General features: G+C 51.2%; 1 protein-coding gene across 2 annotated transcripts in view; it reads left to right on the top strand.

The window, feature by feature from the left end:
• Positions 1–20,219, top strand: part of ABL1 (ABL proto-oncogene 1, non-receptor tyrosine kinase) — a 142,252-nt gene extending 122,033 nt beyond the window's left edge. For both annotated transcript variants that reach the window (XM_086323453.1, XM_086323454.1), the window contains exons 5-11: positions 5,033–5,117; positions 5,756–5,933; positions 7,747–7,931; positions 10,239–10,391; positions 11,948–12,037; positions 12,385–12,549; positions 16,523–20,219. In XM_086323453.1, coding sequence (XP_086179579.1) covers positions 5,033–5,117; positions 5,756–5,933; positions 7,747–7,931; positions 10,239–10,391; positions 11,948–12,037; positions 12,385–12,549; positions 16,523–18,243 — 2,577 coding nt within the window. In that variant the 3' untranslated portion in view covers positions 18,244–20,219. The remainder of the gene's footprint in view (positions 1–5,032; positions 5,118–5,755; positions 5,934–7,746; positions 7,932–10,238; positions 10,392–11,947; positions 12,038–12,384; positions 12,550–16,522) is intronic.
• The last annotated feature ends 3,342 nt before the right edge of the window (positions 20,220–23,561 follow it).

Raw genomic sequence — 23,561 nt, 5'->3', positions numbered from 1 at the left:
CTCCTCTCCACTACTTTGCTGTTACACGCAGTACAGGGACTCTCCGTGTTTGCACATGTGGGAGACTGAGCTGGTAGGTCAGTTCCTCAGAGCAGAAACTGCTGGATCCAAGTGCTCGTACCAGTGTGCACTCCAGCACCCGTGTGGAGGAAGTGCCCGTTTTCCCCACCTGCACCAACACAGTATGTGTTCGGTTTGGGTTTTACATTCATTACTGCCCCGCCCACCCCCAGGAAGCTGGTCTTACTGGAGAGCTCCAATCACGAGCAGAGAAGGGAAGGCCCCAGGACACCAGGAACCCCGTCCAGTCTCCACGGTCGCTCTGGCTTCGTGAGGAGCCATGTGCTGGGGAGAGGGGCTGCTGCCCTGTCGCATGGGTTCCCTCTGGCCATGGAGCTCAACACGGCTACCCTACTGGGGACCAGAGTCTGGGGTTCCTCTCCGAGATCGTCTGTTATGGACTTTTCACTTGAGCTTTAAGCTCCCCACCTGATTTGTGAACCAGCTGCCTTCCTCACTCTAGCTCAGAACCTCCCCTGTCTCTCCCGTGTGTTGATCCTGGTTGAGCCAGTGGTGCGGGATGGCACTTCAGTGTGCTTGTAACTGCCCTTCTCTGACGTTGGGTAAACACGAAATGTGGAAGCTGATCTACCTTAGACACGAGCCCAGCTCAGCCAAGAGGGAGGTCTGGAGAGGACTGAGAGCTGGGCTGGACTTAAAAATGGTGTACTCTCCTGTGCCATAGAATTCCTGCTCTTGGGGATGAGGCCAGTGAGCAAAAAGGATGAAGCTACCTGTGACATGTTGAGTCTGAGAGAATGTGAAAAAGACCCCAAAACCAGTGTTAAGTAAAGTCTTCCATACAGCAATATGTTTAGCCTGCTTCTCAGGAATAGAGATCAGCTGTCTTAATAATAGTGACAGTGAATCCCCCGGAGTGGTGATGACCGTGTTCCGAGTGCTGCCCTCGGCGCTCTCTGTGTACGAGCCAGGTAATGCTCTTCTTTCCATGCGGTAGGCGAGAGAGCAAGTCCAGCGATACTGTTTCCTGTCATGTAGGTGACTGACCGTGGTGACGCAGCAGCAGAGCTCGGTAGGGATAACTCACGAGCATCCTCTTAACCACTGGGCCAGCCACAGCTTTCATCCGCATCCAGTCAGGCCTCGTGAAGAGAGGCCAGGGGACCCATCTCCCTCCTTGACAGACAGGACTGAAATTCACAGCCTTTACTCAGAGTGTGGCCTTCGCCCTAATCATTCAGAATTCCTTTTATTTTACTATGTAAATGGAAGAATCCTCTTCAAAAAGGTGATGGAGATTTTTAAAATGAAAGGACTATAGCAGGATAGCATCAGGGCTATTTCCAGTTGAACACAGCTACCAGTGTAGGATGCTATTGAACCAGGCCTGCTTCCAGCAGGGGGAGACAAGTTCACACAAGATTGTCCTGAAAGACAAAAAACAAGGAGTTATTTATACTGTCCACATGCCGTGTGTGCGTGTGTATGAGTGAGTGAGTGAATGAACGGAGAGAGAGGAGAAGGATGCCTTTGAAAGCCGCAGTGTTCCTTTGCACGTCCACACCCCTCAAGACCTGGAACGTGGTTCTTGTAGAAGAGTCAGTACTACAAGAGCAGTGTTACTTCGGAAATGATCTCACTCTGCGTGGTTCGTTATGGGGGCCTTTACGCCCATGAGCCTTCATTCGAGGGCTGCTTATTGAACATACTGTTGGCTGAGCAAGAGTCTTACAGGCCCGGGTCCTTCCTTTGAGTGGCGTTGAACCTGTGGTTCCGGCAGGCACTTGCCCTCCAGCCATCCATAGTAGTGTGTCACCCTGGTAGATCAGAGCCCACCGCCCCAGAGACAGCGTGGTCCTGCAGTGTGGGAGACCTGGGTTTGATCCCTGGGTTGGGAAGATCCCCTAGAGAAGGGATAGGCTACCCACTCCAGTATCCTGACCTGCAGAATTCCATGGACCATGTAGTCCATGGGATCTCAAAGAGTGGGATGTGACTGAGCCACTTTCATTTTCACCCTGGTAGATCAGAACCCACCACACCAGAGACAGCGTGGTCTGTTCAGCATGCTCAGGAACATAGAGGACTTGAAGAATTAAACAGCCAGGAAGGTGGCAGCAGGGGTGTATTCTTTTCCCACCCATGCAGCTTGACACAGAGTCCACCCAGGATGTTTAACTGACCTTAGAATGGCTCACCTTTTTTTTTAAGCAATTTTCTTTCTTTATTTTTGGCTTCGCTGGGTCTTTGTTGCTGCATGGCTTTTCCTTAGCTGCGATGAGTGGGGCCGCCACTCTAGAATTTCGGTCCATGGGCTTCTCATTGCAGTGGCTCCTCTTTTTGCAGAGGACAGACTCTAGAGCACGCAGGATTCATTAGTCGCAGCTCGTGGGCTCAGTAGATGCTTAAAAAAATCTGCAAACAGTAAACACTGGAGAGAGTGTGGAGCAAAGAGAACCTTCCTGCTCTGTTGGTAGGAATGTAAATTGATACAGCCACTATGGAGAACGGTATGGAGATTTCTTTAAAAACTAGGAATTAGTTGTGGCTCATGGGCTTAGTTGCTCTGCAGGGCATGTGGAATCTTCCCAGATCAGGGACGGAACTCTGGCCTCTCGCATTGTTTGGTAGATTCTTTTCTTTTTTTTAATTTATCTAATTTTAATTGGAGGATAATTGCTTTACAATGTTGTATTGGTTTCTGCCATACAGCGACGTGAATCTGCCATAAGCATACATGTGTTTCCTCGCTTTTGAACCTGCCTCCCACCTCCCACCGCATGCCACCCCTCGGTTATCACAGAGCACCAGTTGAGCTCCCTGCTTCATACAGCAAATTCCCACCGACCGTTTTACATATGGTGCTGTGTGTGCTTCTATCTCGGTTTGTCCCATCCTCTCCTTGCCCACTGTGTCCACAAGTCTGTTGTCTGCGTGTCTCTAACACTGCCCTACAAATAGGTGCCTCAGTACCATTTTTCTGGATTCCATATGTAAGACTTAATATATGATATTAGTTTTTCTATTTCTGATTTACTTCACTCTATGTAACAGGCTCTAGTTTCATCCACCTCACTAGAACTGACTCAAATTTGTTCCTTTTTATGGGTGTGTATTACTCCCTTGTATGTATGCGCCACAACTTCTTTGTCCGTTCATCTGTCATGGACATCTAGGTTGCTTCCAGGTCCTGGCTGTTGTAAATAGTGCTGCAGTGAACGTTGGGGCACATGTGTCTTTTAAAATAGTTTTCGCAGGGTATGTGCCCAGTAGTGGGATTGCTGGGTCATACGGTAGTTTTGCTGCTAGTTTTTTAAGGAATCTCCATACCGTTCTCCATTGTGGCTGTTATTAATTTACATTCCCACCAGCAGTGCAAGGAGGTTCCCTTTTCCCCAGACCCTCCCCAGCATTTGTCTGTAGATTTCTTGATGATGGCCATCACCTCATACATTGTATTTTGATTTGCATTTCTCCAGTAATAAGCGATGTTGAGCATCTTTTCGTTTTATTAATCATCTGTATGTCTTCTTTAGAGAAATGTTTGTTTAGGTCTTCTGCCGGTTTTTTGATTGGGTTGTTTGTTTTTCTGATGCTGAGCTGCTGCTAGGTGGATTCTTTACCCCTGAGCTACCAGGGAAGCCCTCACCATTTCGATAGGGCAGTAAACTGCGTCTACGTTTCAGCCCCACCAGGCCCTGAGCTGAGTGATTCAGGGGCTGACGCACATCCTCACTGGTCCTGCTTCACTGGTAAACATGTTGAGCAGAGCAGGACAGCGCCCAGTAGAGGGTGACCTGTCCTCGGGAGGTCATCCCCAGGTGCCAGGGTGGGAACCGGCAGCTACGGTGAGGAGGACACTTTAGCTCTTTGTTTCCCAGAGGGGCCGCAGGTACAGTGTAAAGAAAGCTCCACTTTTACAGTAGTTGATAAAGCTTTCTTCTTGGGGAATCTAGTTTTCAAGACGTGCTCTCCCCGTCTCCCCTGCAGTCTTGCTCTTCAGACAGACTCAGACTCCATGTTGAAACCTGGGAGGGGACGGTCTCACTTCCCTCATTGGCCTTTATAGCAACAGACTACGTCACATCTCATCCACTGGCTTCTTCCTTCGGTGGTCAGAAAAGAAGTCTCCCCGACATAAGCCCACCCCCACGATCTTGATAACAGGGCCAACCCCAGGACCCAGCACCACAGCACTCCGCCCTGATAGGTGAGGAAATGTAGCAATATTGTCACATTTGCTCTGGGCGTGTGCTAATATCTTTGTCTCCCCTTGGCATTTAAATGCTGTGAGCTCGCTGAAACATGGTGTGGGCTGGTGATCACATTTATGAACCCATTGCTAGGGGAGCTGCCAGTGAGGCTTGTTTTAGGGTCTGAGTAAATTGACCTGACAGGTAGTGGCGATTGCTTCATTAAGGGCCGCACAAGACCACGTTCTTAAGAAACTCAGCGTCCTCTCTTGCTGCCACATCTTGAGGCCCTGTTCTTTGGTAGTGCTATACATCTTTTTGTGTCATCAAGGTCTCTTCTCTTGAATCAAGTACCTTTTGGATTCTTCAAGTGATTTTTTTTTTTTTTTAATGTTAAACGTTTTGGGAGTCCTTGGAAACCAGCCGTTCCTTAGGGGAGTGGTACCATGATTGTGGTGGTTGCCTTCACACATCTCCCTCCCTCCCCGTAAACTTCACTAGGTGATGGAAACAAGTAGTGTGCATGGAGCCACCAGAGCAAGTCACCAGCATACCCAGCCAGCTTCGCTGTTGTGCTCAGGGTGAGAATTCAAAAGCTCTGCGCCATAGTAGAAAATTCTTTGTGCCATCGGGCTGATGCCTTGGAACCTTGGAACTTTGTGCCTTGGAACCTGTCAAGAAGGATGTCGTGGTTGAAACCGGTGGACCAGGATGATTACCTGTCGAAGCTCCAGCTTGTGTTAACCGTTCAAGTCGTACTTCCCCACTTGAACACTTTCCTTGCTGAGATAATTTCATCACTTCCTTCTTTCCTGCAGGAGGATACCATGGAGGTGGAGGAGTTCTTGAAAGAGGCTGCAGTAATGAAAGAGATCAAGCACCCCAACTTAGTACAGTTACTCGGTGAGTGTGAGGAGCGCTGAGCTCTGAATTAAACTCTCCGAGCGATACAGGCGCTGTTGAAGCAGAGGTGAATGGCTCACTGCCTTAAGGTTTCTGGTCTGTACATCTGTTCCCCACCTGTATCAGCCCTTGGTGCAAAGAGACCTGTGTGGAATGGGGGTGTGTGTGTGTGTGTGTGTGTGTCCATGTGCCCACACGCGTGAGAGAGAATGTTACAACTTTTAAGCTGATACTCAAAAGTGGTCAAGCACAAGTCTCAAATCAATATCTTGAAACCTAAGAATTTCAGAAGTTCCTTCCTGAAGCGATTCTGTACATAGAAATATCCATGTATCCATTGGGGTGATGACTTAGTGTGTTTGATGTGGCTCAGCCTCTGCTCTTGAACTCAGTGGCAGCTTGTTTCCTTGAAGCCCATGGGCTTGAGAGGAAGAAAAAAGGGAGGGGGTGGGGCACGTCCCTCCCGAGGGAACATAATCTGAACCCACGAGTGCATGGAGTCATCGCAGGACGTGGGCCCGGGATGTAGGGGCAGAGAGAGAATCCGTCTCAGAAGCCTCGTTCTTCAGGGCTCATCTTTTCTGGTGTGTACTCCGTTGGGAGCGGAGCGGCACGCTGAAGCCTTGTCTCGTTGGCAGGGGTCTGCACCCGGGAGCCCCCATTCTACATAATCACTGAGTTCATGACCTATGGGAACCTGCTGGACTACCTGAGGGACTGTAACCGGCAGGAGGTGAACGCCGTGGTGCTGCTGTACATGGCCACGCAGATCTCGTCCGCCATGGAGTACCTGGAGAAGAAAAACTTCATCCACAGGTAGGAGCCGCGCGAGGCTGCCCTCCCCGCACCAGCGGAGTCGCGGGGCAACCACGGGACCGGGCATACTTTTACAAAAAAAAATCCCAACCTACAAGGTCTTGTGGCTCGGCCTCTGAATTTTTTAGCGTCGGCAGCTCCTTGGACCTTGGAGCAAAGGCGAACACCATGTTCCTGACGTTGCCAGCTTCGGGTGTGCGTCCAGGACTGCACTCAGCCCGGCCTGGCCCTTGGACCCACAGAGTAGTTATCCCCAGGCTGAGAAGTATGTCACTGCAGAATCATTTTGGACTAAGAGGAATACTGGGTGAAGTTTGTCAGAAGGCACCTCTTTTCGTTGGCAGGGCTCCTTGTGACATAGGGCACCTGTTGCTCCTCCAGGGCTGGGGTTCATCAGTAGTGTCGTGACCTCTTGCCAGCAGCCGCTGGGGCGTTTCTCCCCCACAAGCTCTCAGAAACGGCCCTACATGGCTTTTGTTCCCGTGTTGTGTGTGTATGTGTTTTCCCCTCCCTTCTGGTAATTATCATTTCATTCTCCACTTAACTTGCTGTCATCTGGTTCAGGGATGTTTCCACCATTGTCAGGATTGTGTATGCGTAGTTCTAAATTAAGCATCTTGGCTGCTTCAAAGCCTGGAGTGTTCTGACCTTCAAACATGCCACAATTATCTTGGTCTCCACATTCTTTGCTGGTGGAAATGGCTTCCTAGCAGAGTGACGGCCTGTGCAGGACAGGGCCTGATGGGCTTTGCCAGAGTCTTCTATACAAGATGTTCTCCAGCCACCGTGGTGACCTTTCCTTCCCAATTAAGTCAAGTATGAAACCTGTACACGGAACTTCATAGTGAGAAGTAAGAGGAGCGTGTGTGAACTGCTGGCGGTGCCTTGTACAACAGATTTTTCTCTGGTCCATGAGAGTCTGCTTCAGAGGCTCCTGTCACTCAGGAAAGTGAACCCTCTGAGGCTGCAAATTGAAATTTCTTGACTTCTGGTTTGCCTTGCACGGCTCGGTTCATTCTCTCTTCATTCACGCAAACTTAAAATGCTTTACCGAAATCCTATTAGGCACCACCCTCCTGAATTTCCTTTCCCTCTCATTGCTGGTGATCAGGCTATCTCTCCCAGCCATCGCCTTCAGCGGGGGCCTCTCTTCATCCCGCTTTCCAGGTTACCTTGCGATTTCATGCTTAATGTCCGTGAACCAGAGATTAGGCTCCTGCATCCGTGGGAGAATCAGGAGGCTAAAGGAAGCTGATTATACAGGAGAGAATCCATAGGATACATTTGGATACACATCAGGAAGAAATAGGAAAGTGGGAAATACAATTTGGATAAAGAATGTCATGGGCTCTATTTTATCCTGTTGAGTCTAAATAGGACAAGCAGAGACTCACGCTGATGTACGTTTCTCGAGATCAAGGCCTGGCCTGGATATCCGCTCCCGGTGCCTGGCACAGGGCAGGAGTAGCTGAACAGACTCTTAAGGACACTGTCCCCAGGCATCATCGGTGCTTTACTGTGAGTTCACTACCACTCACAACCACCCTAAGAAGCAAGCACCGTTATCATCATCTTATGGGTGAGAGAACCGAGTCCTGGGGTGATTCACTCACTCCAGGTCGTGGGGCCAGGGAGCCTGTTCCCCCGCCACCCGCTGCAGGTAGAGCTTGGTCGTTACTATTTACAAGCAGATGTATTTATTTAGGATCTCCATTTTCCCATTGTGGGTGTTGCCCCTTGGTAAGCAGTGGTGGAAGATTTGTAAAGCTGGCAGTCAGCCAGGAACTCACAGATAAACTGTTTCCTTTCCCAGAGATCTTGCTGCCCGAAACTGCCTGGTAGGGGAAAACCACTTGGTGAAGGTGGCTGATTTTGGCCTGAGCAGGCTGATGACAGGGGACACCTACACAGCCCACGCCGGGGCCAAGTTCCCCATCAAGTGGACGGCGCCCGAGAGCCTGGCCTACAACAAGTTCTCCATCAAGTCGGACATCTGGGGTAAGGGCCACCGCTCTGGTTTTGTCCTCGCCCTCGTCTTGGGGAGGGGCTGTGTCCCCATTTTGCTTTCTCTCCTTGCCTTTTGAGTTCCTTTTCCCTTGCTCTTTCATTTCTTTCTCATTGCTTCCTTCTCTTTTTGTTTCTTTTACTTCTTTTTCAATTTCAAAAATCTCTTCTCCCCTGTTTTCTCTCCTAAATAAGGTAAAAATGAGGTTTTTTTTCCTCTTCAAAAATAATTCAGATGAACTCTTTCCCCCACTTAACAACTTTATGTCTTCTTCACTCTTAGATTGCCTGGATGTGCAGGGCAGCCAGCCCACCCTGCAGGCACCCAGGGTCTGCCTCTGCGGAGAGAATGCTGCAGAGTCTGGTTTGAGATTCAAGTAGAATGTTCCTCTCCGAAGCCTTGTGTGACAGTATTTTATTTTTACTTTTTGTTATGCAGATTGTCAGCAGGCAGTCAAGGAGGCAGAGTTGCCTGATGACTCCAGGCACTTGCCACCCCCAGCTTTGCTGTCTTCACCTTGTGGTACCCTCTCACCCTATACCCCCGCCCAGCCCCAACCCTTGTTATTTCAAAGCAGATTCCAGACAGCATAATGTTTTGTCCATGAATATTTCATATGTCTCTTAAAAGACGGCTTTTGTATTTGTAGAACCGCAAGTTGAGTTTAGTTTCTGGATTTTGCGTGCTTAGTCGCTCAGTTGTGTCCGACTCTTTGCGACCCCTTGGACTATAGCCCACCAGGTTCCTCTGTGCATGGGATGTTTCAGGCCAGAATGCTGGAGTGGGTTGCCATTTCCTTCTCCAGGGGATCTTCCTGACCCAAGGATCGAACCCGTGTCTCCCGTGCCTCCTGTATTACAGATTCTTCACCTGCTGAGCCATCAAAGAACCGGTTTCTAAATATTAGCAAATATCAATGTTCAAATTTCCAGTTAATCATAAAAGTCACCCCCTTTTTTTTTTATCTGTTTGAATTGGGGTGAAAATACAAATTTCCCAGTGCAATTAGTTGATGACATCCTTTAGGTCTCCTCTCATCTGTAAACTCCTTTCTCATCTCTCTGTGTGTCTCGCTGGTTATTTGTGGAAGAGATCCTGCCATTTGTCCTTTAAAGTCTCCCACATTCTGGATTCTGCTCACTGTTTCTCATGTTCCTCAGTCTTCACTATTCCCAGAAAATGGGTAGTTGGACCTAGGCACCTTGATCACATTCAGGTTTGACTTGTTTTGTTTTTGTAAGAGTACTTCATAGGAAGGAAGGTACCTTTGATCAGTAGCCCCGTAATTCTTGATTTTCCCTCTCTGTCTAGAGCCACTGATTGATGAGGGGCTTGCCAAGTGACAGTTCCCAGGTTCTCTTATTCCTTACTCATTTATGAGCTCCATACTTCTAAGAAGAAACTTCCTCTCTCCTATCGTCTGATTACAGTAGGGTAAACAGTTCATACAGGAAAGACAAGATAAATATAAACTTCCTTGCCATTATTTACCAGTTGCCATGATAACAGATTGAGTTCTTAATACCCTCCAGTGGTGACCAATTAGGTTTTGTTTTTCTTTTGTAGTATTATTACAAGCTCTTGGATTTAATTATATTTGAGTATATTATAGATTAATCCACTGCAGGAGTTTTTTAAAATTGATATTCAGATCGTCTCAACTTTGGCCTGTGGGGACTTCAAATTATTCCTGGTTCTTTCTGACAAAACCCTATAGTCTTCTATAGCATCTGTGCTATCTAAAATGGGTGAAATACTCCAGGTTCATTCTCTGCCCCTGACTTGTAGCACTCACTTCTCCAAGGAATTAGGTTCCTTAGTGGGACCTGGAATTTCAGTGATTTCGTTAGATTTTAATGGAATTTTTGGAGTTGGAAGGGATCTTAGAGATCACTTCATGTACCCAGAAGAGAGAGGTGCCTGTTGGAGGCACGTGGCTAGTTGGTCACAGAGCCACGACTAAAAATGGCCTCTTCAATTCCAGTCCTAGGCACCTTCCACCACATCTCCCAACAAGATGGCCATGCTCCCTTAAAGACCCTGGAGGGGTTGGTCACCCCAGGCCCCTCCTCTCCTACAGCATGTGCTAGTCCGTGGGCTTGAGTGACCAGAAAGCCTCATTCTGTCCTGTTCTGTCCAGGGTTGTTGGTAATTAAGAGCCTTATAAAATGTCAGAGTGTCTGGGCTGCTTCTGAGGGCGTAACTTCTGAAGTCTGCTGCACAGTTAGCCAGTTTTGAATGTGGTGCAGTCAAATCTTAAACGCACCTTGAACAGTCTTGATCTTTCTTCTTTCTTTTAGCATTTGGAGTGTTGCTTTGGGAAATTGCTACCTATGGCATGTCACCTTACCCAGGAATTGACCTGTCCCAGGTGTATGAGCTGTTGGAGAAAGACTACCGCATGGAGCGCCCGGAAGGCTGCCCAGAGAAGGTCTACGAACTCATGCGAGCATGTGAGCCTTCCCCGCCGGTTCCGATATGGGCTCTGTAGGCAACCCGGTGCGGGGCGTGTGTGTCAAGTCAGGGCTTAAAAGTGCTCCATTTCCTCTCTTCCTTCCCATTCTTCAGAAGCAACTACTGTACAGTTTGGTGCTTTTTTTTTTTGCTTAACTTTTCGCATGTTTCTCTGTGCCTTTATTCATGCATAGTATTTTACATGTGAGGGTTTTTTGTTTGTTTTTCATGCAAAATGAGACTGATGGCTACCAAACCTGTGTGGATAAAAGTCACTCAGAATATTTGCCTACTATACAAGAAGTTTGCATTTATTAATAAGAACCCCAAGTTTTACAACCCTGTGAACTGTAGTCCGCCAGGCTCCTCTGCCCATGGGATTGCCCGGGAAAGAATACCGGAGTGGGTTGCCACTTCCTTCTCCAGGATCTTTCCAACCTAGGGATCCAGTTTGCATCTCCTACATGGGCAGGAGGATTCTCTACTGCTAAGCCACCAGGGAAGCCCATATATATTATTCAGCAATTTACGTACACACATACATATACATACACACGTGTGTATGTGTGTGTGTGTGTTATACGTGCGGTGTATGTATGTTATAGGCGTGTGTATATGTATGTTATGTGTGTGTTACAGGTTGTGTGTGTATAAGTATGTAACGTGTGCATATATAAAATGTATAAAAATTTATCACCTCACCTTTTTTTTGTACTTAGCAGTGGAACAGGCCTGTCTTTCCATGTCTGTGATTCAGAGCAGGTGCACTCTCTTTCCCCCACTTTCCTGTCTCATATCTTTATGTAGCTCTCTGGCATCTATCGCATGATTTATTCATTCATCCAGTCCTCTTTTGATGAGCATTTGGTTGTTTTACACATTTGTTGTTGGTTTTTTGGGTTTTTTTGTCATTTTAAACAAGGCAGAACCAGCACCCTCATACATATACATATATGTATATGTACATATATATGTATATGTATAAGTACTCTAGTACTTCTAGAAGTTGAACTGTTGGTTCAGGGAGCTAAGTGCATTTTAAATTTTGATAGGTTTTATCATCTTTTTCTCAAAAAGGCTATATGAATTGATACTCTCAACAGAAGTTTCCGAGAGGGACTCTGTGTCTTCACTAACAGGATTTAGTCATCCCTTAATCCCCATTTTAACCTTGTTTTAATTAGTACGTCTTTTCTGATGAGGAATTTGGGCTTTGATAACCATGAAGTAAGGGTAAGGTAGGAAGTGAGCTACTGGGTTTAGTAACTTTCTACGTTTGCTGGAGGCAGGCTGGTAAAATCCTATTTGTAAATGTAGTTGTTGCTGTCAGCCTGTCTCTGGGATTTTAGACTCCATATTCCTGCCAGTATGTAAAATTTTCTCAAATTCTCAATGTCTGTAATAGGACACAGTGACATTCGTCACTTTAACTTGTCATAGCAAAAGATGCTTAAGCAGGATTGGAATGTTAATTTCCAGACTTTCCACTGAGAATGTCTCATCCCCCCATGTTAGCGAGGCCTCGTGGGCCGTCTGACTTGGGTCTCATCTGCAGGTTGGCAGTGGAATCCCTCCGACCGGCCCTCCTTCGCTGAGATCCACCAAGCCTTTGAAACGATGTTCCAGGAATCCAGCATATCAGACGGTAAAGTGCCCGTCCTGGGGTGCCCGTGGTGGGGAGCGAGGTCGACCTGGGAGGGACAGCCGTGTGGGGCCCAGCCCAGGCCTTCAGTCCGCTTCCTGCTAGAGCACGTAGACCAGCATCTCGCCAGAGACCAGAAAGCGGAGCAGGGGTGCTGAGGGTAGCTTTCCGTCTCTTGAAGCCAGGGTTCTGAAAATCGCTCAAGTAGTGTTTCTTCAGAGTGTGTGTCCCTTTTCTGTAACCGTATATAGTTTTCCACTGTTGCCTTAAAAAGAAAAAGCCAACATACCACAGTGACACCGCTGCTGATGACTGCTGCTTTTGTTCTTAATTTTTTTGGTGTTTCTTAGAAGTGGAAAAGGAGTTGGGGAAGAAAGGCATGCGAGGGGTTGCAGGTACCCTGCTGCAGGCCCCAGAACTGCCCACCAAGACGAGAACCTCCAGGAGAGCTGCTGAGCACAAAGACAGCCCCGACATGCCCGAGACACCCCACTCCAAGGGCCCAGGAGAGACTGGTATGTGCCCACCCCCCACCCGCCTTGGGGGCTCCAGGGAGTCGACTCTAAACTGAAAGGCAGGCACTTCCCTCATGAGTGGGCCAGCTGCAAAGAGAGGAAAGTTCTCCTTTTCTCTGCACTCTCTACCCACCACACCCCTGCCCCCATCAGGTAGGAGCCATTGCTTTGGCAGTCAGTCTAGTCAGATAGGCAGAGACATTCATAAAACCTACCAGGAACAAACCCACCATTTCATGTATCATTCACAGTTTGTGGTCGTTCTGCATTGTGGACAGATAAAGCAATAATAAACACTGAACCAAACAAAGAGCAGCTCGTTGTGAAAGCACTGATACGAAAAGCTCACTGGTGCTGACGGAGCCATGAGACCCCCGTGGCAGAGCTGGGGTCCTCTCGTGGTCCCTGAGAAGAGACTCTGGTGCTGTCCCCTTGATGAGTGAGGGCGGTGGGAGCACTGCAGGAGGGGTTAACAGGAGCAAACATGGATCCAATGCTTCCTGTGTGCCAGGCTCTGCTCTGAGCGAGGCTGCTCTGGTTTTGCAGTTGCCGCAACCGAAAAAAAAAAATACAGAAGTCTGGATTCCAGAGCAGACCAACTGAGTGGAGATGTCTGCAGTGGGCCAGGTGTCTGGGTTTTTAGCTGCTTCTAGGGGATTGGTGTGATGGGCCACACACTCTGGGTGAATGGGAAGGGACAGGACAAAGCCAGAATCTACAAGACCCCATGATTCCAATTTTTTTCATCATGTTGTTCAGTGACTCAGTCGTGTCCGACTCTTTGCAGCCCTGTGGACTGCAGCACGCCAGGCTTCCCTGTCCTTCACCATTTCCTAGAACTTGGTCAGACTCATGTCCATTGAATCAGTGATGCCATCCAACCATGTCGTCCTCTGTCGTCCCCTTCTCCTCCTGCCTTCAATCTTGCCCAGCATCAGAGTCTTTTCTAATGAATCGGTTCTTGGTATCAGGTGGCCAAAGTATTGGAGCTTCAGCTTCAGCATCAGTCCTTCCAATGAATATTCAGGCTTGATTTCCTTTAGGATGGACTGGTTTGATCTCCTTGCTTATTCAAGGGACTCTCAAGAGTCTTCTCCAACACCACAATTCAGAAGCATCAATTTTTCAACATTCAGCCTTCTTTATGATCCAACTCTCAAATCCATATATGATGACTGGAAAAACCATAGCTTCGACTATATGGACCTTTATTGGCAAAGTGATATCTGTGCTATTTAATACACTGTTTAGGTTTGTCATAGCTTTTCTTCCAAGGAGCAAGCATCTTTTAATTTCATGGCTGCAGTCACCATCTTCAGTGATTTTGGAGCCTAAGAAAATAAAGTCTCTCATTGTTTCCCCATCTATTTGCCATGAAGTGATGGGACCCAATGCCATGATCTTCATTTTTTGGATGTTGAGTTTTAAGCAAGCTTTTTCAGTCTCCTTTTTCACTTTCATCAAGAGGCTTTTTAGCTCCTCTTCGCTTTCTGCCATAAAGGTGCTGTATCTGAGGTTACTGATATTTCTCCCGGCAATCTTGATTCCAGCTTGTGCTTTATCCAGCCCAGCATTTTGCATGATGTACTCTGCATATAAGTTAAATAAGCAGGGTGGCAATATACAGCCTTAACATACTCCCTTCCCAATTTGGACCTAGTTTGTTGTTGCATCGTCTGGTTCTAACTGTTGCTTCTTGACCTGCATACAGGTTTCTCAGGAGGCAAGTAAGGTGGTCTGGTATATCCCAGCTGTTCCATAGTTTGTTGTGATTCACACAAAGGCTTTAGCATAGTCAATGAAGCAGCAGTAGATGTTTTTCTGGAATTTTCTTGCTTTTTCTATGATCCAGCAGATGTTGGCAATTTGATCTCTGTTTCCTCTGCCTTTTCTAAATCCAGCTTGAACATCTGGAAGTTTTCTGTTCATGTGCTGTTGAAGCCTAGCTTGGAGAATTTTGAGCAGTACTTTGCTAGCGTGTGAGATGAGTGCAATTGTGCAGTAGTTTGAACGTTCTTTGACATTGCCTTTCTTTTGGATTGGAGTGAAAACTGACCTTTTCCATTCCTGTGGCCACTGCTGAATTTTCCAAATTTGCTGACACATTGAGTACACCACTTTCACACAACATCTTTCAGGATTTGAAATAGCTCAACTGAAATTCCATCATTCCACTAGCTTTGTTTGTAGAGATGCTTCCTAAGGCTTGACTTCTCATTCCAGAATGTCTGGTTCTAGGTGAGTGATCACACCATCATGGTCATCTGGGTTAAGATCTTTTTTGTACAGTTCTTCTGTGTATTCTTGCCACCTCTTCTTAATATCTTCTACTTCTTTTAGGTCCATACTATTTCTGTCCTTTATTAAGCCCATCTTTGCATGAAATGTTCCCTTGGTATCTCTAATTTTCCTGAAGAGATCTCTAGTCTTTCCCATTCTATTGTTTTCCTCTATTTCTTCACATTGATCACTTAGAATTTTCCACAGTTTGTTGTGATTCACACAGTCAAAGGCTTTAGCATAGTCAATGAAGCAGCAGTAGATGTTTTTCTGGAATTTTCTTGCTTTTTCTATGATCCAGCAGATGTTGGCAATTTGATCTCTGATTCCTCTGCCTTTTCTAAATACAGCTTGAACATTTGGAAGTTTTCGGATTTCTTATCTGTCCTTGCTATTCTTTAATTATGTACCCATATTTTAAAAGTTGAATGTGTAGCTCCTATATATAGGTATTGTATATGTACTGCTGCACAAATATATTTACTATGAAATATAGCAAAAATATACACTTAAAAGATTTATGTAAGAGATAAATGATGCTGCGCTTTCTGCACACTCCCTGGACCGTTGTGCTTACCCTGCTTCGACAGCATGTAGACTATGTAGAACCTGGCCCCTCATCCTTCTGGTAGTCGTCCCGACGTCAGGAAGTGGGACAGCGGTGGGGAAGAGGGGCCACTCTGAGAACTTGCGGCTTATTAAAAGGCCAGTGATAAGCCATCATGTTCATTTACCCCCCATCAGTATTCATCTGAGGGGCATTCTGATATGTAATCTCATGGCGCGCCAAGAGTGTCAATTAGCTGTTCAGCCCGTGAAACAGAGCTGTGCATAATTCATTAGAAATTCACTGTCTTCACCTTCGTCCGACGGGGCTGAGGTTTGTGGAGGGCCTCGACTTCCCCGGATCCGGGAGTCCTGTGTGCCGCCTGCTGTTCTGACAGATGCCCCGTCCCTCAGCGTCCCAGGTGGTGACAGCCACCGCGCCGCTGCCGCCCTCGGAGGGAGAGCTCTGTCACTCACTCGCGGGGAGCTTGGCAACGCCAGAAAGATTTCTTAGGCACTGTTATTCATATTTAAAGAATGCCCATTTAAAAGTTTTAAAAGGTCACCCTTATAGTTCCCCGAGCATAATAGCCCGTTGTCACTGCACTCCGTGGCACGCGGCCCCCCTCCCTCCTGCCCGGCCTCGCGGGAGCCGCGAGCAGCCGCCTGGTCAGAGAGGCCCAGCTCCTGACCCTGTGCTTGGCCTCGTCTGCCTTGTACCCTCCAGATGGTGGTGTGCAGGGGCCTCTGCTGCTTTAACAGGGGTGGGGCGGTGGGCTTGGGTGCCCCAGCTTTTCTGTTGTCTTCAAGGAGAGAGACTTTAGCTCTGCCCAATAATAACAACACCAACATACAGTGACAATAGCTACTGAGGATTTCATGCCAAGAGCTGTGATAAATGCCCCACATCCATTCCATTCTCACGGCAGCACTCTGGGTAGCTCTGTTGTGCTCTGTTTTATCGATGAGAAAGCTGAGGGTGAGCAGAGAGAAGTCGCTCGCCAGGGGCGAGCAGCCCAACCACACACGCAAGCCTGGCAGAGCCCAGATGCAGAGCCGCTCTGTGAGCACAGGCCGGCCGGCCCAGGTGACGCCGGGCTCGTTGCTTCTGGCCTGGACTCGTTCAGCTCTTCCCTGTGTGTTTCAGATCCTGTGGACCACGAACCCGCTGTATCTCCACTGCTCCCTCGAAAAGAACGGGGTCCTCCGGATGGCAGCCTCAATGAGGATGAGCGCCTGCTTCCCAAAGACAAGAAGACCAACCTGTTCAGCGCCTTGATCAAGAAGAAGAAGAAAACCGCCCCAACCCCTCCCAAACGCAGCAGCTCCTTCCGGGAGATGGATGGCCCGCCCGAGCGGAAAGCAGCCAGCGAGGAGGAAGGCCGGGAAATCAGCAACGGGGCGCTGGCACCGGCACCCCCGGATGCAGTGGAGTCGGCCAAGTCCCCAAAGCCCAGCGGCGGGGCTGGGGTCCCCAACGGAGCCTTCCGGGAGTCTGGGGGCGCGGGCTTCCGGTCGCCCCACCTGTGGAAAAAGTCCAGCACTCTGACCAGCAGCCGGCTGGCTGCCGATGAAGAGGAGAGCGGCAGCGGCGCCAGCAAGCGCTTCCTGAGGTCCTGCTCGGCCTCCTGCGTGCCCCACGGCGCCAAGGACACAGAGTGGCGGTCAGTCACCCTGCCTCGGGACCTGCAGTCCACCGGCAGGCAGTTCGACTCGTCCACCTTTGGAGGCCACAAAAGCGAGAAGCCGGCCCTGCCTCGAAAGCGGGCGAGCGAGAACAGGTCTGACCAGATGACCAGAGGCACGGTTACCCCGCCGCCCCGGCTGGTGAAGAAAACCGAGGAGGCCGCCGACGAGGTCTTCAAGGATGCGGCTGAGGCCAGCCCAGGCTCCAGCCCACCCAGCCTGACGCCAAAACCAATTCGGAGGCAGGGTGCGGCCGCACCTCCCTCCAGCCCTCCCCACAAGGAGGAGGCCGGCAGGCCCAGTGCCGCGGGGATGCCCGCTGAGCCGGCACCCGCCACCAGCCGGGCCGGGCTAGGAGCCTCTGGAGGGCCCAGCAAGGCTGCCGCCACTGCTGCAGAGGAGCCCCGGGGGAGGAGGCACAAGCCCACCTCTGAGTCCCCAGGGAGAGACAGGGGGAAGCTGTCCAAGCTCAAACCCGCCCCGCCACCCCCGCCACCCACCTCCGCGGGCAAAGCCGGGAAGTCCTCGCAGAGCCCGAGCCAGGAAGCGGCCGGGGAGGCAGGCGCCGGGGCAAAGGTGAAACCTGCAGCTCTGGCTGCAGATGCCGTAAACAGCGACACCGCCAAGTCTGGCCAGCTGGGAGAGGGCGCCAAGAAGCCCGTGCTCCCATCCATGCCAAAGCCGCCGGCATCCACCAAGCCGGCGGGAACCCCGACCAGCCCCGCCCCCACCCCCGCCACCTTGCCGTCAGCACCCTCTGCCCTGGCAGGGGACCAGCCGTCCTCCACCGCCTTCATTCCACTCATATCGACCCGCGTGTCTCTTCGGAAAACCCGGCAGCCTCCTGAACGGATCGCCAGTGGCGCCATCACCAAGGGCATGGTGCTGGATGGCACGGAGGCCCTGTGCCTGGCCATCTCCAAGAACTCAGAGCAGATGGCCAGCCACAGCGCCGTGCTCGAAGCCGGCAAAAACCTCTACACATTCTGCGTGAGCTACGTGGACTCCATCCAGCAAATGAGGAACAAATTCGCCTTCCGCGAGGCCATCAACAAACTGGAGAACAACCTCCGGGAGCTGCAGATCTGCCCAGCAACAGCAGGTGGTGGCCCAGCGGCCACTCAGGACTTCAGCAAACTCCTCAGCTCCGTGAAGGAGATCAGCGACATCGTGCAGAGGTAGCAGGAGCCGGCGGCGCACGAGGGCTCCCTGTGTGTGCCTGGGGCAGCGGGCAGGCGGCCGGCAGGACCCGCACGTGGGGACCTTGGCCTATAGCTCTGCACCGGGCAGAGCGGCTGCTGCCGTGGAATGCAGCACCACGACTTTGTCCTACCCGCCGTCCTCCTGCGCTCGCCTCCCCCCTCCGCCTGGCCCCGGAGCCTCATCCAAGTTCTGTCTGTGGAGTTCCCGCTCTGTGGACCGCCGTGGGCATCCCAGCCTCCTCCGTGCACGTGGGGCTTCAAAACTGAGCCCTCGGGGCCAGGCGGGAAGGTCGATGAGCATTTCCTTTCCATCTTCCTCCCTGGAGGACTTCCACTGGCTCTGCCTTCGCCCCCTTTGTCCCAAGGAAGGAGCACTCTGAACGGGAGCAAAGTCAGCAGAGCTTGGGGACTGTCACCTCCACTCACCCCAGGCAGCGAGTGTACACTCCCCTCGCTCGGGCCGCCTGCTGAGGACCTGTGTCCAGAGCCACGTCCCGGGAAGTGGGGCCCGGGGGTCACCCCACGCCCCCCTCCTTGCACCATCCCCCCATGTGAAGGACGGCTCTTGACTAGGGGCTGAGACAGGCCAGGGCGCCACCATCAGCCAGCTTCTGGGTCCCAGTCTGGGGGGGAAGCCAAGGAGTCCGCGATGGGGAGAGTTTCCTCGTCGTCCTCTCCAGGTCCTCAGGGCCCTGTCACCTGCTCTCCTGTGACGTGCACTGCTAATCCTGGATAGAAAGCTTGAGTCTGGAGGGTAGCAGGGTCACGGGGGAGCACACGGGGGCTCCAGAGGCAGGAGGAGGTGGTGAGCTTGGGGGCGCAGCCAGGCCCAGGATGGCCCAGAGCAGGGCCTGGCAGGTCGGCAGTGAGCACAGTTACCTTCCTTCCGAATTCCCGGGGTCCCTGATAAGGTGCTTGGTCTTTACTTCCACTTGCTCTCTTTCCATTCCATTGTGCTCCTCTAAGGCAAAGTAGATTCTTGCAGAGCTCTTTCCCTGGTGACAAGCCAGTCTTCAGCTTTCCAGAGTTCTTGAAGCATTTCCAAACTGCCCTCAGCACAGCTGCCTCTCCAGAGAGAAGGACCCGCCATCGGGCGCCCAGCGAGCATGCAGGAGGGAAAGGACTGGGGCACCAAAGCCCCGCCCAGCGTGGGCCATGCCCCGATGGGCACATAGCTTATTTAATTACCATGAGCACGCTTAACCTAATGTTCCAGTGGGAGTCATCAGGGAAGAAGAGAATCAGACAAAGGAAACCCCAGGAAGTGTCTGAGAGAGCAGTCCTCAGCATCATCTCCTCGGGCTGCCCAGGACTAGGCTCGGGGGTAGGAGCCCGTGTGCCCTTGACCTGGAGCAGCTACTGAAGAGTGGGCTGGCACCTGCCTGGGCCTTGCTCAGGAGAACCGGTGGAGAAACCAGGAGGAGACCGCCTCCCACCCGCTCCCCAGGCCACCCTGTGCCCATGACCTCACTCTGGCCCCGTTTGTACACTAATCACCTGAGTTTGTCTTTTATTTCTCTGATAGAGATGGTTTCCTCTGGGTCGTTTTATGCTGTTTTCACAGCGCCTCACCTCTTTGCTCCCCCCGGGCTGCTGTGCTGTGCAGGCCGAGGGGGGAGGGTGCCCCAACACCGCCAGTGGCCTTGCAGACGAAGCGGAACGAAACCCACCAGGTCCCCTCCACTGCCCGTTTCTGAGGTACTTGTCTCTTCCCGTTCACACGATGTGCCACTATATTTTGCATTTATACTTTGATATTACACTCTTTTATAGACTCGCCCTTTTATAAATGACCTGTAAATAGTTTTCCACTGTCCTCCCTTCTGGAATGCCTATGGTGTCTTTTTTTTTTTTTTTTTGGTCCAGTACATTTTGTTTCTGTATATGACTCTGTGTTTTTTTGAATCCACGTCTCCCCTCCGTAGTATTTTTTAAATAAATGTTTACAACACCAGACCTTGGGCGAATTGCTGTGGTCCGTAATTCTTCCCTGTCATCCTCAGAGTCCCGGCGCACGCGTGGGCCGGGAGGGAGCCAGGCTTTCCCGAAGTGGCCGGGGGCCACGCCGTGTCGGGTCTCAAATGACAGGAGAGAACAGGAGTGTGGCAGAACCCCGCACCAGCCGTGTCACCAGCCAGCCCTCACGTCGGGCCCCTCTGCAGCCTCGAGCCCTGCTCGCCAGCGGCCTGGCTCATCGGCAGCACTGAGAATGGGCCGTGCTCCCACGCAGGCCACGGCCATCTGGCATGGAAAAGGAAGACCACCGTCAGCAGTGCCGCCCATCCCTGGAATGGAAGGGGGAGGTCACATCCGGGATGCCTCTCTGGCCTGACAGCATTCAGCCCTCCCCACGGGATTTTTTTTTTTTTTCCTCTTTGCATTTGAATTCACTTTCGGGCACTGTCATCAGTCCCCAAAGTGCCGTCCGCTCACTTTAGTTCAGCACACCAGGCGTCTTATTTCTCGGTGGATGAAGACGAGCAGGGTGTGCCGGCCTGCGAGGGGATGGAGCTGCAGGCCAGGGCCACAGCGTGACTTCTCCCACGGGGACCTCCTGAGGGGTGTTGACGTGTCCTCAATATCTGTTCTCCATTTGACGCCAGCTGGTGGCTCGGAAAGTGGACGTCGGGGAAGTGAGTAGCTGCCCCTTGCTAATGATACTTATTAAGCCAGCAGGCCTGTCAGAGGACACAAATCCTGTCCACCAGAGCCCAGTGAAGACAGTCCAGCAGAGCCTCTCTCCCAGAGACCTGGGCAGCGAGCCGCGCCGCTCCGCAGCAGGGGCAGTGGAAACGCCAGCCCGGGGAAGAGGTCGGCAGGACCCGCGGTGTGTGCTCAAATGGCGTGGCCCCAGGCGGCACCAGGGAACAGGTCTCCCCATCTCACAGAGGCAGAAACAGGCCCAGGCCGCAGGGTGGGTCAGTGGCAGAGCTGTCACAGGACACCAGAGCTCCTGAGTCGGGACTTTTCCATGGAGAGCAGGCTCTTCCTTTGAGTGGCAGCTCTCAAGTCTGAAAGAGGATGTGGGATTGCAGTGACGGTCCCCATTGACAGCTGCTTCCCCTGGGTCAGGCGTGCGTGGGTCCCGAACTCAGCCTCACAGACAGGGTGAGCCGTCCTGTCTTCCCAGCTCCCAGCAGAGAGCTCGTCCAGTCACAGCTCCCACGTGGTGAGACCAGGACGAGGCCTCGTGTACGCGCCAGCCACCCTGGCAGCCATACCGGCCTGAGGCAGGGGACTCAGAAGGCTCTTCTCCAAAGTAGCGTCTTCCACGAGTGTCAGGCGAGCTGAAGAAGCTTACTTGGGTCTCACTGTTCTAGGTCAGTGGTCCTGAACCTCTTTGGTCACAGAACCCCTTGAGAACCTAGTGAGGACTCGAATATAGCCCCAGGAAGACATATCTGTGTGTACACACAACAGTGGCCAAAGGTCTGAGTCGTGCCTTTGAGGTCCAGAACAAAGGAGGGGGCACCCAAGGGCCAAGCCCCAGAAGGCTGGCAGCTGCTGTTGACATGGTTACCTCAAAATTTATAAGCTTCCAGCCTCAAAAATTTTAAAACCTTTCAGATTCCCAAACTGAAAGCAATCATCAAGAGGGGGACGGAATAGGTAGGGGTGGTGTGTGCACGCCATGGAATATTGGGGGGCACTGGGAGTGGGAGGGGACAGACTCACCCCACTCTACAGTACACAGTGCCGGGTAGCCGCCAGACCCAGCACAGTGGTGTTTAAATGGGCACGTGGTCTGATGGAAGAGGTCAGAAAGGCGGGCAACGTGGGGTGTGTAGCCTGGGTGGTGCTGGCTAATGGGTGTGTCACTGGCTGGAAACTCATCCAACCACGCTTGGAATTAGGGCGCATTTCAGATGTGTTTTAGGTTTCACTGAAGATTATCTTAGAATTACAGCTCACAGGGGATTGCTTTTAGCTACTCTACGAATGCACCACTGTGGGAAACCCCACACCTTTTTCAGAATTAACGAGGGAGGTTCTGTGACCATCTTCATTTCATGGGTGAGAAAGCCGGGTTCCGACATGTGCGGCAGCCATCCCGAGGTCACACAGCACATGCCTGCTTAATGCCTACTGCGCCGGACTCATCTGTCGACACTCCAGGTGGGCTCCAGGGCCAGGCTCGCCTCCCCTCCTCCATCGTGAAAGAGGGGAGGCGAGAGGTACAGCTCGCCCAGCCCTGTCGGCATCAGGGGTGTTTTATAGACGGCGCTCCTCAGCTGAGCACTCCGGGGGGCCCATGTCGACGTGTTGTCTTCGTACAGAAGATGTTAGGTGGGAGAAGACTGCCCAACCATGGTGTCCCCTGTCTTTGGTGCCAGCCTTCCTCCGTGGTCGCCCCCCCATCTCGGGCCAGGGCCCCGGCTCCCTGCCTGGACGGTGAAAGCCCCCTGCCTGGGTCCGGGTCTCCCCTGGCGTGTGTCTTGCAGCATCTTTGGCACCGGGGCACTGTTTGGACGAGTTGATGCCTCACTTACTACAGCTGCTGCCTGATGGTCTGCTATTGCTCCCACCCCCAACCTCTTTTTTTCCTGGACATTTTTATTAATATTTCAAACATGCAAGAAAATACCGGCAAATATTCCCCATCCATTTTAAGAGCTAAATACCTGGAGATCTGCACACCAAGATGGAGCGTTTTGTGTGTGTGTCTTGAATGCGTAACATGAGAGAATGCATCAGCTCCCAGGCGCCTGGGCCAGAGCACAGCATGGCCACACCGGGTGCAGCCGGCCGGGCCGCCAGGGAGCGCAATCGCCCTGCTTCCAAAGCAGGTGTTTTCCTAAGAGCCTCATCCTCACTAATCTGGAGAGTAATCTCCATCAAGGATTGGGGGGGTGCTGTGTGGGGATGGCACGAGAGACCCCCAAACCTTTACAGAGCTGGGGGGTCAAGAGGTGTGGGGAGGTTAAAGAGGAAGGTTAGCCGAACGCAGTGGGAGTGGATTTAACAGATCAGCGCCCATAGCAGTTTGATTGTTCTGATTTTCAGGTTTATTGAACTCGAATGTACAAGCAACTGGAGAGGACAGCTTTGTTGTTGATTTCTGTTTAATGATGAAAGCCTAATGACAGGTTATCCACTGTTTGAAGGCCCTCCCCTCTCCCCCTCCCCGCTTTATCTCGGATTTCTCCATCGAGGTTAACCTAATCCTAGTAAATTAAAAGCCACCGGTGCATACCCACAGCGCGCGTGAACACGTGCGGGAGCATTTCCCCCTCGGTGACCTCCAGGCTCTCAGTTCTCACCGTTGGTGACTGCAGGGGTAGTCCTTCAGTCCCAAGA

This window comes from Bos grunniens, chromosome 11 (assembly GCF_055505025.1).
Source record: "Bos grunniens cultivar Pamir isolate PY7600 chromosome 11, Bosgru_T2T1.0, whole genome shotgun sequence".
NCBI lineage: Eukaryota > Metazoa > Chordata > Mammalia > Artiodactyla > Bovidae > Bos > Bos grunniens.
Note: the sequence above shows the minus strand (reverse complement) of the source record. Positions and strands in the feature narration are given on the sequence as shown.